This window comes from Ambystoma mexicanum, chromosome 4q, assembly GCF_040938575.1.
Source record: "Ambystoma mexicanum isolate Mex_15411 chromosome 4q, UKY_AmexF1_1, whole genome shotgun sequence".
NCBI lineage: Eukaryota > Metazoa > Chordata > Amphibia > Caudata > Ambystomatidae > Ambystoma > Ambystoma mexicanum.
Genome location: NC_090928.1, coordinates 1,226,340,009 through 1,226,353,588, shown reverse-complemented (window position 1 = coordinate 1,226,353,588; position 13,580 = coordinate 1,226,340,009). Strand labels below are relative to the sequence as shown.

The 13,580-nt window shown below is 51.8% G+C and overlaps 1 protein-coding gene across 1 annotated transcript in view; it reads left to right on the top strand.

Annotated features, from left to right (window-relative positions):
* Nucleotides 1-13,580, top strand: part of LOC138468291 (exportin-5-like) — a 1,210,104-nt gene that overhangs the window by 750,187 nt on the left and 446,337 nt on the right. Inside the window, exon 19 of the mRNA XM_069608777.1 lies at nucleotides 12,721-12,902. Within this exon, the coding sequence (XP_069464878.1) occupies nucleotides 12,721-12,902 (182 nt within the window). The remainder of the gene's footprint in view (nucleotides 1-12,720; nucleotides 12,903-13,580) is intronic.

The following is a 13,580-nucleotide window of genomic DNA, read 5'->3' as shown; positions in this document are numbered from 1 at the left end:
GAATGGTCCTTCTTGATATTTACTCTGCGTGCCAAACCAGATTTGGTCCCATTGTTCGCTTTGCCTTTGGCGGGATTCATGGGTGTAGCCCGCCTCTGGCTGCAGGGTGCCTGGGCTGGGCAGAAAGTGAGGGAGGTGCCCAAAACTCCCTGTGCTTGGTCTTTTAGGAGACCCAAATTCACTTTGTGGTTATTGGCCCACTGTCTGGCAAGGACAGCCACCCTGCTGGGTGACATTCCAGCTAGCTGGAATGAATGGGAGAGAACTGAATAAAAGGAGAGGCTTTTCGCTTGGAAGGCAGTCAACCACGGGACGAAGGAACCGAAGAAGAACTTGAAGAGGACGCCTGCTGCAACTCCTGGACAGTTGGTTTGCTCGGTTGAAGCCCTGCTGCTGTGCTGAAACTCCAAATTTGTATTGACAGAGAAGCCCCTGCAAGGACGGCTTCTTTCCATGAGTTGGTGGGACCAATCAACTCCAGAGTAAGCCACCTGGACATTCTCTCGGAGCTGGTTGCATTTCCAGAGTTGCTGCTGGAAACCAAAAAGCCAGGGAGAGGAACACCAGATTGTGCGTGTTGCTTTTAAGCTGGCCAACCGCTCCAGGAAGATCCTCCGGACTCCCAGGAAGCAGGATTGGCCGAGCCTGAGCCCCCTCAACAGAGAGCGGAACCCCAGAAGCAAGGAAAGTCCATCTCGACAGACAGAAACCGCAGTGTTACTATTTGCGGTAGTTCCGAGGAGCTGAAACACCGAATTGCCACTTGTTGGAAAGATTGCCGGTTGCGAGCGGTGACCATCCCTTTTCAGAGCAGGAGTCCCCAGAAGTCTTCCCTCTTGTCCCCACACCTGAGGCCCAGGAACACTGAGATCTGCAGAACTGCACAGGAACAGGAGTCATCTGCACTTTTTATTCAATGCAAAAAGTATTGTAAAGTCTGAGTGAACTTACCTCATTGTAGAGTTGCTTGCACCTTCTACTACTCACAAGTCTAATCAGCTTGTTGCCCTACAGTTGATTCTTTTTTTCTTCAAAGACTTCTAAAACATTGTACGAAGACTTTTCTACTTACCTACCAGAAGTGCTTTATCCTATATAAGACTTTTAACCATTGACTTTGGCTTAATCTATTATACTGAGTGACTCTGCTTAGGAGATCCAAAAGTATTTTCCTGTTCAAGAATATTCGTGGTCCCTTGTTTGTTCTAATAACGTTTTCCTTTTACCAACTTCTAAGACTATTTTAAATGCAAACAGTAAGATATTCATGTCCCCTGCACCCTAGCTATTTAAGTCACCTGAGGGTGCAGGTTGTAACTCTTGGCCATCCCAAAAGGATCTTTTACTGATTTAGAAACTAAGAGTGTACAGTATTAACCCTTTAAGTGCCATGGGTATTTCTCCCCAGTGCCAGAGCCTTTTTTGGTGATTTTGGTATGTGGCCATTCAATGGCTTGTAACTTTTTTGTTACATGAGATATCTCGGCCAAATTTGGCTCCTTTTCTTCCCACATGTAGGCGGTCGTAACGCCACCCAGGAATCCCAGGTTGCTGTAGGGGGGTGAGAGAAAATAAGGAAAATGTGCGAAAATTTTGGGTTTTTTCAAAAAATGCCAATAAAATGATGCACAAAGAAGCCTGTGGTTTTTTCCTTGTAAGAGCTAGGAACAAATGGTTTGCTGTGCTGAGTTCCCCAATGTGTTGGCTTTCAGGAACAGGTTGAGTGGAAATGGAAAAAAATTATTTTGATGGGGATATCAACCGTTTTGTGAGAGGTAGGCGATTTTTGCCATTTTTGCCAATTGGACATGCATGGACGGAATGGAAGAAAAGGGCAGGAAAGCCAAATTGGAGGACAGAAAGGCATATATTTCTGAAAAGTAGACAAAATTCCAAGTTTAGGAAGGGGTGATTTGTATAGGTCAGGCAACAACTAGGTAGGGGAAACTGCCATCGAATGGGGGAAAAGCGGGAAAATGACTGAAAAAAAAGATGTGTTGGACATGGTTGGCTTGGTACGGCAATGGCTTCTATGAATTTTGAGAAAAGCAATGCTCCGCTACATTCCCCCTACTCTTGCAGTTAGGAGAGCATACCATTTTTGTAGTGTTTGTACAAAACAAGCAATACCACAAGCCAAACACTGAGCCATGGTACACAGGAGTTTTACGCTCACGGCCTGACCAGACGCACTTAGCATGTGTAAATTGGGAAAACCAATGTGGTGAGGAACGGCAGCCATACATTTTTTGAAAGAGCACAGGCAGACCTTTTCAAGGGTAGGTGACTTGTGCAGGTTACAAAAGTGTATGGTGGCTAAAGTAGCGACTAAATGTAGGTCACATTTGGGAAAAGAAAGGGTTGTGAGACAAAGGGCTCCAGCAAATGGGTCAAAACGTTATGAAAACCACACAAACACAACACATGGCCTACCGTCCCGCGTTCCCACAGGTGTCCCGATGAAAACGGTACCTCACATGTGTGGGTGCACCTACCTGGCCGCCAAGGGGAAAGCCCAAAACACAAGTAACCCCAAGTCTGTTTTCACACCGGAAATGTCACACTCTCCCATCATACAGATATGGGCCTCGGGTGTCCAAGCCACCGAGGAAAACAGGGAACCCCATGCATTTCCGAAAAGAGGACACCCGTGGGAATCCGCAGAGGTATGATATGCCCAAATTGCCCCAGAATTTATTACCCAGACACCCCTGCAAAGTCCGAAATGTGGGGAAAAAAACGCCTTTTCTGCACATTTCGCTCGCCGCACCCATCGAAACACGCCCCCCACAACACATGGCCTACCGTCCCGCGTTCCCACAGGTGTCCCGATGAAAACGGTACCTCACATGTGTGGGTGCACCTACCTGGCCGCCAAGGGGAAAGCCTAAAACACAAGTAACCCCAAGTCTGTTTTCAGAGGGAAAACTCAGACATTCTGCCGACCGGCACAATGTACAGATATGGGCCTCGGGTGTCCAAGCCATCGAGGAAAACAGGGAACCCCATGCATTTCCGAAAAGAGGACACCCGTGGGAATCCGCAGAGGTATGATATGCCCAAATCGCCCCAGAATTTATTACCCAGACACCCCCGCAAAGTCCGAAATGTGGGAAAAAATACGCATTTTCCTCACATTTCGCTCGACTCACCCATCGAAACACGCCCCCAACAACACATGGCCTACCGTCCCGCGTTCCCACAGGTGTCCCGATGAAAACGGTACCTCACATGTGTGGGTGCACCTACCTGGCCGCCAAGGGGAAAGCCTAAAACACAAGTAACCCCAAGTCTGTTTTCACACCGGAAATGTCACACTCTCACATCATACAGATATGGGCCTTGGGTGTCCAAGCCACCAAGGAAAACGGGGAACCCCATGCATTTCCGGAAAGAGGACACCCGTGGGAATCCGCAGAGGTATGATATGCCCAAATCGCCCCAGAATTTATTACCCAGACACCCCCGCAAAGTCCGAAATGTGGGAAAAAATACGCATTTTCCTCACATTTCGCTCGACTCACCCATCGAAACACGCCCCCAACAACACATGGCCTACCGTCCCGCGTTCCCACAGGTGTCCCGATGAAAACGGTACCTCACATGTGTGGGTGCACCTACCTGGCCGCCAAGGGGAAAGCCTAAAACACAAGTAACCCCAAGTCTGTTGTCCATTCTGCCGACCGGCGCAACTTACAGATATGGGCCTCGGGTGTCCAAGCCAGCGAGGAAAACAGGGAACCCCATGCATTTTCGAAAAGAGGACACCCGTGGGAATCCGCAGAGGTGTGATTTGCGCCCATCGCCCCAGATTTTTTTACCCAGACAGCCCTGCAAAGTCGGAAATGTGGGGAAAAAAACGCTTTTTCTGCACATTTCGCTCGCCGCACCCATCGAAACACGCCCCCCACAACACATGGCCTACCGTCCCGCGTTCCCACAGGTGTCCCGATGAAAACGGTACCTCACATGTGTGGGTGCACCTACCTGACCGCCAAGGGGAAAGCCTAAAACACAAGTAACCCCAAGTCTGTTGTCAGAGGGAAATCTCAGACATTCTGCCGACCGGCGCAACTTACAGATATGGGCCTCGGGTGTCCAAGCCACCGAGGAAAACAGGGAACCCCATGCATTTGCGAAAAGAGGACACCCGTGGGAATCCGCAGAGGTGTGATTTGCGCCCATCGCCCCAGATATTTTTACCCAGACAGCCCTGCAAAGTCGGAAATGTGGGGGAAAAAAACGCTTTTTCCGCACATTTCGCTCGCCGCACCCATCGAAACGCGCCCCCCACAACACATGGCCTACCGTCCCGCGTTCCCACAGGTGTCCCGATGAAAACGGTACCTCACATGTGTGGGTGCACCTACCTGGCCGCCAAGGGGAAAGCCTAAAACACAAGTAACCCCAAGTCTGTTGTCAGAGGGAAATCTCAGACATTCTGCCGACCGGCGCAACTTACAGATATGGGCCTCGGGTGTCCAAGCCAGCGAGGAAAACAGGGAACCCCGTGCATTTTCGAAAAGAGGACACCCGTGGGAATCCGCAGAGGTGTGATTTGCGCCCATCGCCCCAGATTTTTTTACCCAGACAGCCCTGCAAAGTCGGAAATGTGGGGAAAAAAACGCTTTTTCCGCACATTTTGCTCGCCGCACCCATCGAAACACGCCCCCCACAACACATGGCCTACCGTCCCGCGTTCCCACAGGTGTCCCGATGAAAACGATACCTCACATGTGTGGGTGCACCTACCTGGCCGCCAAGGGGAAAGCCTAAAACACAAGTAACCCCAAGTCTGTTGTCAGAGGGAAATCTCCGACATTCTGCCGACCGGCGCAACTTACAGATATGGGCCTCGGGTGTCCAAGCCACCGAGGAAAACAGGGAACCCCATGCATTTTCGAAAAGAGGACACCCGTGGGAATCCAGAGGTGTGATTTGCGCCCATCGCCCCAGATTTTTTTACCCAGACAGCCCTGCAAGGTCGGAAATGTGGGGAAAAAAACGCTTTTTCCGCACATTTCGCTCGCCGCACCCATCGAAACACGCCCCCCACAACACATGGCCTACCGTCCCGCGTTCCCACAGGTGTCCCGATGAAAACGGTACCTCACATGTGTGGGTGCACCTACCTGGCCGCCAAGGGGAAAGCCTAAAACACAAGTAACCCCAAGTCTGTTGTCAGAGGGAAATCTCCGACATTCTGCCGACCGGCGCAACTTACAGATATGGGCCTCGGGTGTCCAAGCCAGCGAGGAAAACGGGGAACCCCATGCATTTTCGAAAAGAGGACACCCGTGGGAATCCGCAGAGGTGTGATTTGCGCCCATCGCCCCAGATTTTTTTACCCAGACAGCCCTGCAAAGTCGGAAATGTGGGGAAAAAAACGCTTTTTCTGCACATTTCACTCGCCGCACCCATCGAAACACGCCCCCCACAACACATGGCCTACCGTCCCGCGTTCCCACAGGTGTCCCGATGAAAACGGTACCTCACATGTGTGGGTGCACCTACCTGGCCGCCAAGGGGAAAGCCTAAAACACAAGTAACCCCAAGTCTGTTGTCCATTCTGCCGACCGGCGCAACTTACAGATATGGGCCTCGGGTGTCCAAGCCACCGAGGAAAACAGGGAACCCCATGCATTTTCGAAAAGAGGACACCCGTGGGAATCCGCAGAGGTGTGATTTGCGCCCATCGCCCCAGATTTTTTTACCCAGACAGCCCTGCAAAGTCGGAAATGTGGGGAAAAAAACGCTTTTTCCGCACATTTCGCTCGCCGCACCCATCGAAACACGCCCCCCACAACACATGGCCTACCGTCCCGCGTTCCCACAGGTGTCCCGATGAAAACGGTACCTCACATGTGTGGGTGCACCTACCGGGGGCGCAAAAGGAAAAGGGTAACCGACTGGGAACCCCAAGCCATTCGCCACTGCCCATTTTGTTCATGTGGGCAACCTACAGATTTGGGCCTAGGGTGTCGCAGCCAGCAAGGGAAACAGGGAACCCCATGCATTTCCCAAAAGAGGACACCCGTGGGAATCCAGAGGTCTGACTTACGCAAATCGGCCCAGCATGTAATACCCAGAACCACCAGCAAAGACCCACATGGGAGAAGGGTGCCCAAGGCCAGGGATATTACCGCCGACTTTGCTGGAGCCCTGGCTGCCCTGCGTTACAGCTTCTCCCCACCAAGGAGTCTCGGCAGTGTGCCAATACCTCCCCGAAGGGAAAAGCTGTAATGCAGCCCGGCCGCAACTCCAGGACAGTTGGAGGTGATCTGCCCAGACGGGCCATTCCCACCCACACCACCAACAATCCAGCCCCAGTCTCACCCACCCCACTGACAGTGGGCCCTAACCATAGAATAATAAAAAACAGTACTCACATAACGTTGCAGCTGCTCGGGTAGAAAAAGCTGTAAACAAAACAAAGAACATGTGTTACCTACGGTCACACCAGCAAAATGTAGCCCTCCCCGGGGGCAGATAAGGGGGGGGGGGTTGTCCTGCACTCCTCCCTGGGCTCAGGCGTCCGTTCCTAGGAGCAGATATCTGGTCCCAGGAAGGGCTGCATGACTTGGCACCCACTCCATTGCGGGTGGGGGGGAGGGGGTCAACGCCCCATCCCATTAGAAAATTCCCTGACCCTTTGGGGTGCCCCACCGCCCCCCCCTAAAAAGCGTTCCACCATTTTCATTTTTTTCCTTTGGTAACCCAACTCCCCTTGGTGCAGAGGGTCACATTGGTGTGCTAATCTGGCGCCGGGGTGCCCAAACCTTACTGCCCCACCCACTGGGGGGGGCCTGTCCCACCATTTTTGGGGGCCCTCTCCCCCCTCACCCCAAATGGCTGGGGGACACACCTCATGCAGGCCTCCCTGGGCCTCCTCCAAACGGCTGCGTGAGGTACACCCCACCTCCATTTGGGGTGAGGGGGGAGAGGGCCACCCCAAAAGGTAGGGCAGGACCCCCAATAGATGGGGCAGTAGGGTTTGGGCACCCTGGGGGCAGATAGCCACACTAATGTGGCCATCTGCACCAAGCAAAGTTGGGTAAACAAAAAAAAATATACAAAACCACAGGGTGCTTTTTAGGGGGGGCTGAGGGCCACCCTAAATTGCCAGCGCATGATGTACCGCAACGGGGGGTGGCCCTCAACCCCCCCCACCCCAAATGGAGGGCCCCACCTCATGCAACCCTCCCTGGGGGCAGATATCTGCTCCTAGGAAGGGGCATCTGACCCCAGGGAGGGATGCATGAGGTGAGGCCCCCCCTATCTGCGCCCAGGGAGGGTTGCATGAGGTGGGGCCCTCCATTTGGGGGGGGGGTTGAGGGCCACCCCCGTTGCGGTACATCATGCGCTGCCAATTCAGGGTGGCCCTCAGCCCCCCCTAAAAAGCAGCCTGTGATTTTGTATATTTTTTTTTGTTTACCCAACTTGGCTTGGTGCAGATGGGCCCATTAGTGTGGCTATCTGCCCCCAGGGTGCCCAAACCCTACTGCCCCATCTATTGGGGGGCCTGTCCCACCATTTTTGGGGGCCCTCTCCCCCCTCACCCCAAATGGCTGGGGGACACACCTCATGCAGGCCTCCCTGGGCCTCCTCCAAACGGCTGCGTGAGGTACACCCCACCTCCATTTGGGGTGAGGGGGGAGAGGGCCATCCCAAAAGGTAGGGCAGGACCCCCAATAGATGGGGCAGTAGGGTTTGGGCACCCTGGGGGCAGATAGCCACACTAATGTGGCCATCTGCACCAAGCAAAGTTGGGTAAACAAAAAAAAATATACAAAACCACAGGCTGCTTTTTAGGGGGGGCTGAGGGCCACCCTAAATTGCCAGCGCATGATGTACCGCAACGGGGGGTGGCCCTCAACCCCCCCCACCCCAAACGGAGGGCCCCACCTCATGCAACCCTCCCCGGGGGCAGATATCTGCTCCTAGGAAGGGGCATCTGACCCCAGGGAGGGATGCATGAGGTGAGGCCCCCCCTATCTGCGCCCAGGGAGGGTTGCATGAGGTGGGGCCCTCCATTTGGGGTGGGGGGGGTTGAGGGCCACCCCCCGTTGCGGTACATCATGCGCTGCCAATTCAGGGTGGCCCTCAGCCCCCCTAAAAAGCAGCCTGTGATTTTGTATATTTTTTTTTGTTTACCCAACTTGGCTTGGTGCAGATGGGCCTATTAGTGTGGCTATCTGCCCCCAGGGTGCCCAAACCCTACTGCCCCATCTATTGGGGGTCCTGCCCCACCTTTTAGGGTGCCCCCCCCACCCCACCCCCAATGGCTGGGGGACACACCTCATGCAGGCCTCCCTGGGCCTCCTCCAAACGGCTGCGTGAGGTACACCCCACCTCCATTTGGGGGGAGAGGGCCACCCCAAAAGGTAGGGCAGGACCCCCAATAGATGGGGCAGTAGGATTTGGGCACCCTGGGGGCAAATAGCCACACTAATGTGGCCATCTGCACCAAGCAAAGTTGGGTAAACAAAAAAAAATATACAAAACCACAGGCTGCTTTTTAGGGGGGGCTGAGGGCCACCCTAAATTGGCAGCGCATGATGTACCGCAACGGGGGGTGGCCCTCAACCCCCCCCACCCCAAACGGAGGGCCCCACCTCATGCAACCCTCCCTGGGGGCAGATATCTGCTCCTAGGAAGGGGCATCTGACCCCAGGGAGGGATGCATGAGGTGAGGCCCCCCCTATCTGCGCCCAGGGAGGGTTGCATGAGGTGGGGCCCCCCATTTGGGGTGGGGGGGGGTTGAGGGCCACCCCCCGTTGCGGTACATCATGCGCTGCCAATTTAGGGTGGCCCTCAGCCCCCCCTAAAAAGCAGCCTGTGGTTTTGTATATTTTTTTTTGTTTACCCAACTTTGCTTGGTGCAGATGGCCACATTAGTGTGGCTATCTGCCCCCAGGGTGCCCAAATCCTACTGCCCCATCTATTGGGGGTCCTGCCCTACCTTTTGGGGTGGCCCTCTCCCCCCTCACCCCAAATGGAGGTGGGGTGTACCTCACGCAGCCGTTTGGAGGAGGCCCAGGGAGGCCTGCATGAGGTGTGTCCCCCCAGGACCCCAAACCCCCTCCCACCTCCCCCCATCCCTCGGATTATTTTCACGTTTTCTTTTATACATTTCCCTGGGGGCAGATGGTCAGCCATCTGCCCCCAGGGTTCATTTTCATGTGTCCCCATGCTTTGGGGACCGGGGGGGGGGGGAGGGCTGCTTACCTGAAGCAGCCCCCCTCCCCCCCAACTCACAAACAGATCCATGGTGGTTCAGTGGGTTGCTGGTCACGGATCGAGCGCTCTGCGCTGATCCGTGACCAGCAATGCGGCATATGAGTGGTGTCCCTGGAAAGGGGAGAAAGTCCCCTTTCCAGGGACACCACTTTTAGGTCAATCGCTGGTGGCCCAGTGGGCCCCAGGGCCCAAAACCCCCTCCCACCTCCCTCCTTCCCTCGGTTTTTTTTTTTTTTTTTTTTTTTTTTTTTTTTTCCCCCACCCCTGGGGGCAGTGATCTGCCCCCAGGGGTCCCTGGCGCTGTGGCCCCATGCTTTGGGGCCACGGGGGAAGGGGGCTGCTTACCTAGTAAGCAGCCCCCCCTCCCCCACGCGTCACAAAAGGATCTTCTTTGATCCGTGACGTTGCTGCCCGCGGATCGAGGCGCCCTGCGCCCGATCCGCGGGCAGCAAAGCCACACAATGGGTACCGTTGGAAAGGGGAGAATCTCCCCTTTCCAACGGTACCCGCCTCGATCTCCGGCTTGAAATACAGCCGGAGATCGAGGCGGAAGAAGAAGGGGACTCACCTTCTCTCTCCAACGCAGCAGCCGAAAATGGCTGCTGCGTTGGAATTACTTTCAGTTTCACGCCGACGTGCGTCACGCACGTCGGCGTGAAACTGAAGGAAATCCAACCCCCGGGCAGTGAGGGGGGACCTCCCCCTCACATAGCCCGGGGGTTGGATTACAGTTTTGAGCGATCCCTGCTTTGCAGGGATCGCTCAAAACAAGGTGCCAAAAAGGACGAGCTATCTCGTCCTTGGCACTGCGTGTGCACTTCCAAGGACGAGATACCTCGTCCTTGGCACTTAAAGGGTTAAAGTGTATTTGTGTGTTGCTTTTATATCGCCCGCTTCTGAAGAAGGCTTATTATAACTGACTGATACACAAGGTTTCTTGAATAAACCATTATTAATGTAACTAGTTTATTTGAATACTAGTCACTGTGAATGTATAACTCCCCTACAGCTCACATTGACCCCTCTTGAGATAGGCCTGGCTGCTCAATACACTACCAAAATGTGTAGTGCAAGCTTATACCAAAGGTTGGGTTTCCTATTACCTGTAGTCAGGATTGTTGTAGTGCACCCAAGGGGTACTACATACAATCTTGCCCAACCGTGCACTGGATGAGAGGCCACCCCATCACAGAAAACACCCCACAGCTACACAGAAATCCTGTGAGACTTAAGGTAATTACATACCAATGCCAACACAGTACCTCAGCATTGAATATGATTTTGCAGCTGGAGGACTTCAGGATCTGCAGCCAAATACACGGTCAGTGAATTCCTTGTTGTGACTGAAAACAAGACCTCAGAAGGAACTTTGCGGAGAAGGCTCTAAGCAAGGTTTGCATCGCGGCTGAATACAGTTCTGCCGATTTGGCACATTTTGAAGGAGCCCATAAGAAGACAGAAAATCACGGTTGAATTCTCATTGTTACAAAGGTCCAGAACTCTGGTGAGAGGACTTTTCGGACTTGATTTGTCTCTCTGGAGATGCATCAGTTTTCCCACGAAGTTTCAGCGCCATTCGGAATTTGGAAGACTGCTCTGCATGATGGCTCGGGGTCCCAGGGTATTGGGGTATTGCAGCCCCGCAAGGTCGCAGCACTTTCTGGGATGGCTCAAAATGCAGGTAATCTTGAGTCTTGTGGGTCTCACCAGGCTCTGGGTCAGTGTCGTCGTTTTCAGAGTCCCCGGGTCGATTGGAAGGAAGCGCTAGAGCATGCACTGGTTACCCAGCAGGTGATCTGGACACTGGAAATCGTTTCAGCCGCTTTTCCTAGATCATCCTCTTCGTTTTCGGTTCCAGTTGTTGACTTGTCTTCAGCTTCCAGGTTTGCAGTATTAACAGGAAGTACAGCACAACCGCTGCATTCTCTCCCTGCATTTTACAACAAGGCGTGGTCTGGTTGTCAAATCGGGACAGCCAGCCCCCCACTGGGATGTGTCCCCATGCATGCAAGCAGGAAGATGGAGGGCTTTGGAGATTTGGACTCCTCCCTCGCTTTCTGCCTTCACATACAGACTGGAGCCTATGCGGTGAGGCCAGGGGACTCCCGCCGAAGATAAAAATCGCACAAAGGAATTTCCCGCCCTGGGAAGGAACAAGAAACACTAAAATGGCGAAAAAGGAACAGTGGCCATTTTGGTAAAATGTGCACCGTTGGGTGCCTTTACTGCAGCTGTGAACACAGCCCGTGGTAAAGGTGCACCAAATTAATACAAGGGATCACTGCCACCAGCCATTGAAGTTAAGCTTGTCCCTTTAGCAGAATTGTTAGTTTTAGTGTGAAAGGGGATACATTGTATCTCCCGAGCGCTGCACATAAGGTGGGGTGTGCTGGTTTCACTAAATAAAATGTAAAAGGGATCCAAAGATCCTTTCTACCCTTCGGAAATGTAGTGTAGTGCTCTCAAGGTTAGCCAGAGAATTTCAAAGGGGAGCCCCTAGGGCAACTCGGCAGCAAACGGGCACCTATTGCCAAAAAGTTGTTCAAGAGGATAACTTTAAAAAGACAATATGGAGAGTCAAAAAAATGACACCCATAATCAGAGTAAAAGATTCTGTGTGTGTCAAAAGATTCCCACTCGGATATAAAAGCAAAATATTCTGGGGTTGACCCAGGTCAGGAACATTGACCATTTCTATGAAACTCGTACCTAACACTCTCCATTCACAGTAAACGTAAAAAGAGGGTCCACTGTCCCCCAAAAAGTGAAAGTGGGGGCTGGTGAGATAAATAAACCTCACTCCCTTTCAATGTCCTTAAATCCAGCAGAGGTGCTGGAAGGCTCTGGGTGGAGAGGATAAGATGTACCAACAGAAAACCTTGCCAACAGTGATGTTTGTGCATGTCTTGCTATAGCTCTTATATACTGTACTTGAATGGTACGTTTTTGTCGGTAGTGTGTGATATATTTTGTTTTTCAGACCTAATTGTATGTTGGTACGAGTCCATCCCTTTCCTAAGAATGCCTGACTGCTTAGCAACCAAATATGAGTTTTGGGACTAATATGATCTATGCTCATCACAATATTCTCACTATAATAACATGTATTACCAGATAGATTTGCTTAGTTTGTGATAGCCTGGACCTCTTTGATCACACAGTTCTGTGCAGATGGTTACTATGGCTGAATTGTGAGTGTCCGGTTCCTAAGAGGACCTGATCTGCTGCTTGGGTGTAATGTAATGTCTGTACCATGGTACACATCAGCACTTACAGGTTAACTGGCCAGCTGAACATTAAAAATTGCATTATTTTATTCTGCTCTTGCATAAAGTTGCTTTGTCGTTTGCTTATTTAAGCTGGATTGTTACCAGAGTGTAATAGCTTCTGCTTTGATTATCTTGGAGAGAACAGAGTTACTTGACATGACTTTGCATGTTTTGATGTTTCGCCCATGCTTAAATGTTGTGTTTTCTTCAGATAAGCTTTTGTGTGTCAACTGTTCTGGGAGTGTTGAAACAGGCTCGTTGGCCTAGTGACATTGAAGAGGCCAAAGCTGGAGGGTTTGTTAGTGGCATCATGCCCAATGGCAAACCCATCTACAATAACCCCTGCTCTCCACAGATCCTTAAACTTCTTGACAGCATACTGCTTCTTATAAGGTGAGTTAAGTTTGGTACCCATGAAAAGTTTGAGTCTATAATTTTGGTACATTAAGCACTGGGAATGAAACTCTTGGCTATGGTAATGTCATGTTGATTTCATGTGGTGACCAGTCTCTGAACTTAATGCGTGTTCAAGCTTAAGTCCCTGCATTGTGCTAAATATGCTCTCCAATGTTCACCTTATGTTGGCTCATAAGCAGCTTTCCTAGTTTTTATTTTTGATTTCTACTTGCCTGCCTTTCATAGTTGTGATCAGGGCCTGGTCCATGTTTAAGAGCTCAAGTATACAATATGCTTTTTGTAAAAGTAAATGGAGGAAGTCGGGGATGGCTTCCCCACATGAATGGGTAAATACTTAATTGCACATTAAATTTGTTCAGTGTGCTGGTGGATGTTCAAATTTGAACTTAGAGTGGATTGTGTCCTCCAACGTATTCCTCATCTTAGATGTATTCCATCCAGCTTTGCTGCTCTTCGGAAATAAATTTCGGCAGAGGGCGCCGTTCGTCGATGTCGTCTAGTAGATGGTCCCTCGAAGGCCTCCGTCGAGGGTGACGTCATCGAGTGTATAAGTAGCAAGCGCGGCGCCTGTTGGCTCCAGTTCCGTTTTTCCGCAGTTCCGTTGCTTCGGACATTCGGCGCACCTCGAGTTTTGTGAAGAAATATAAAATATAC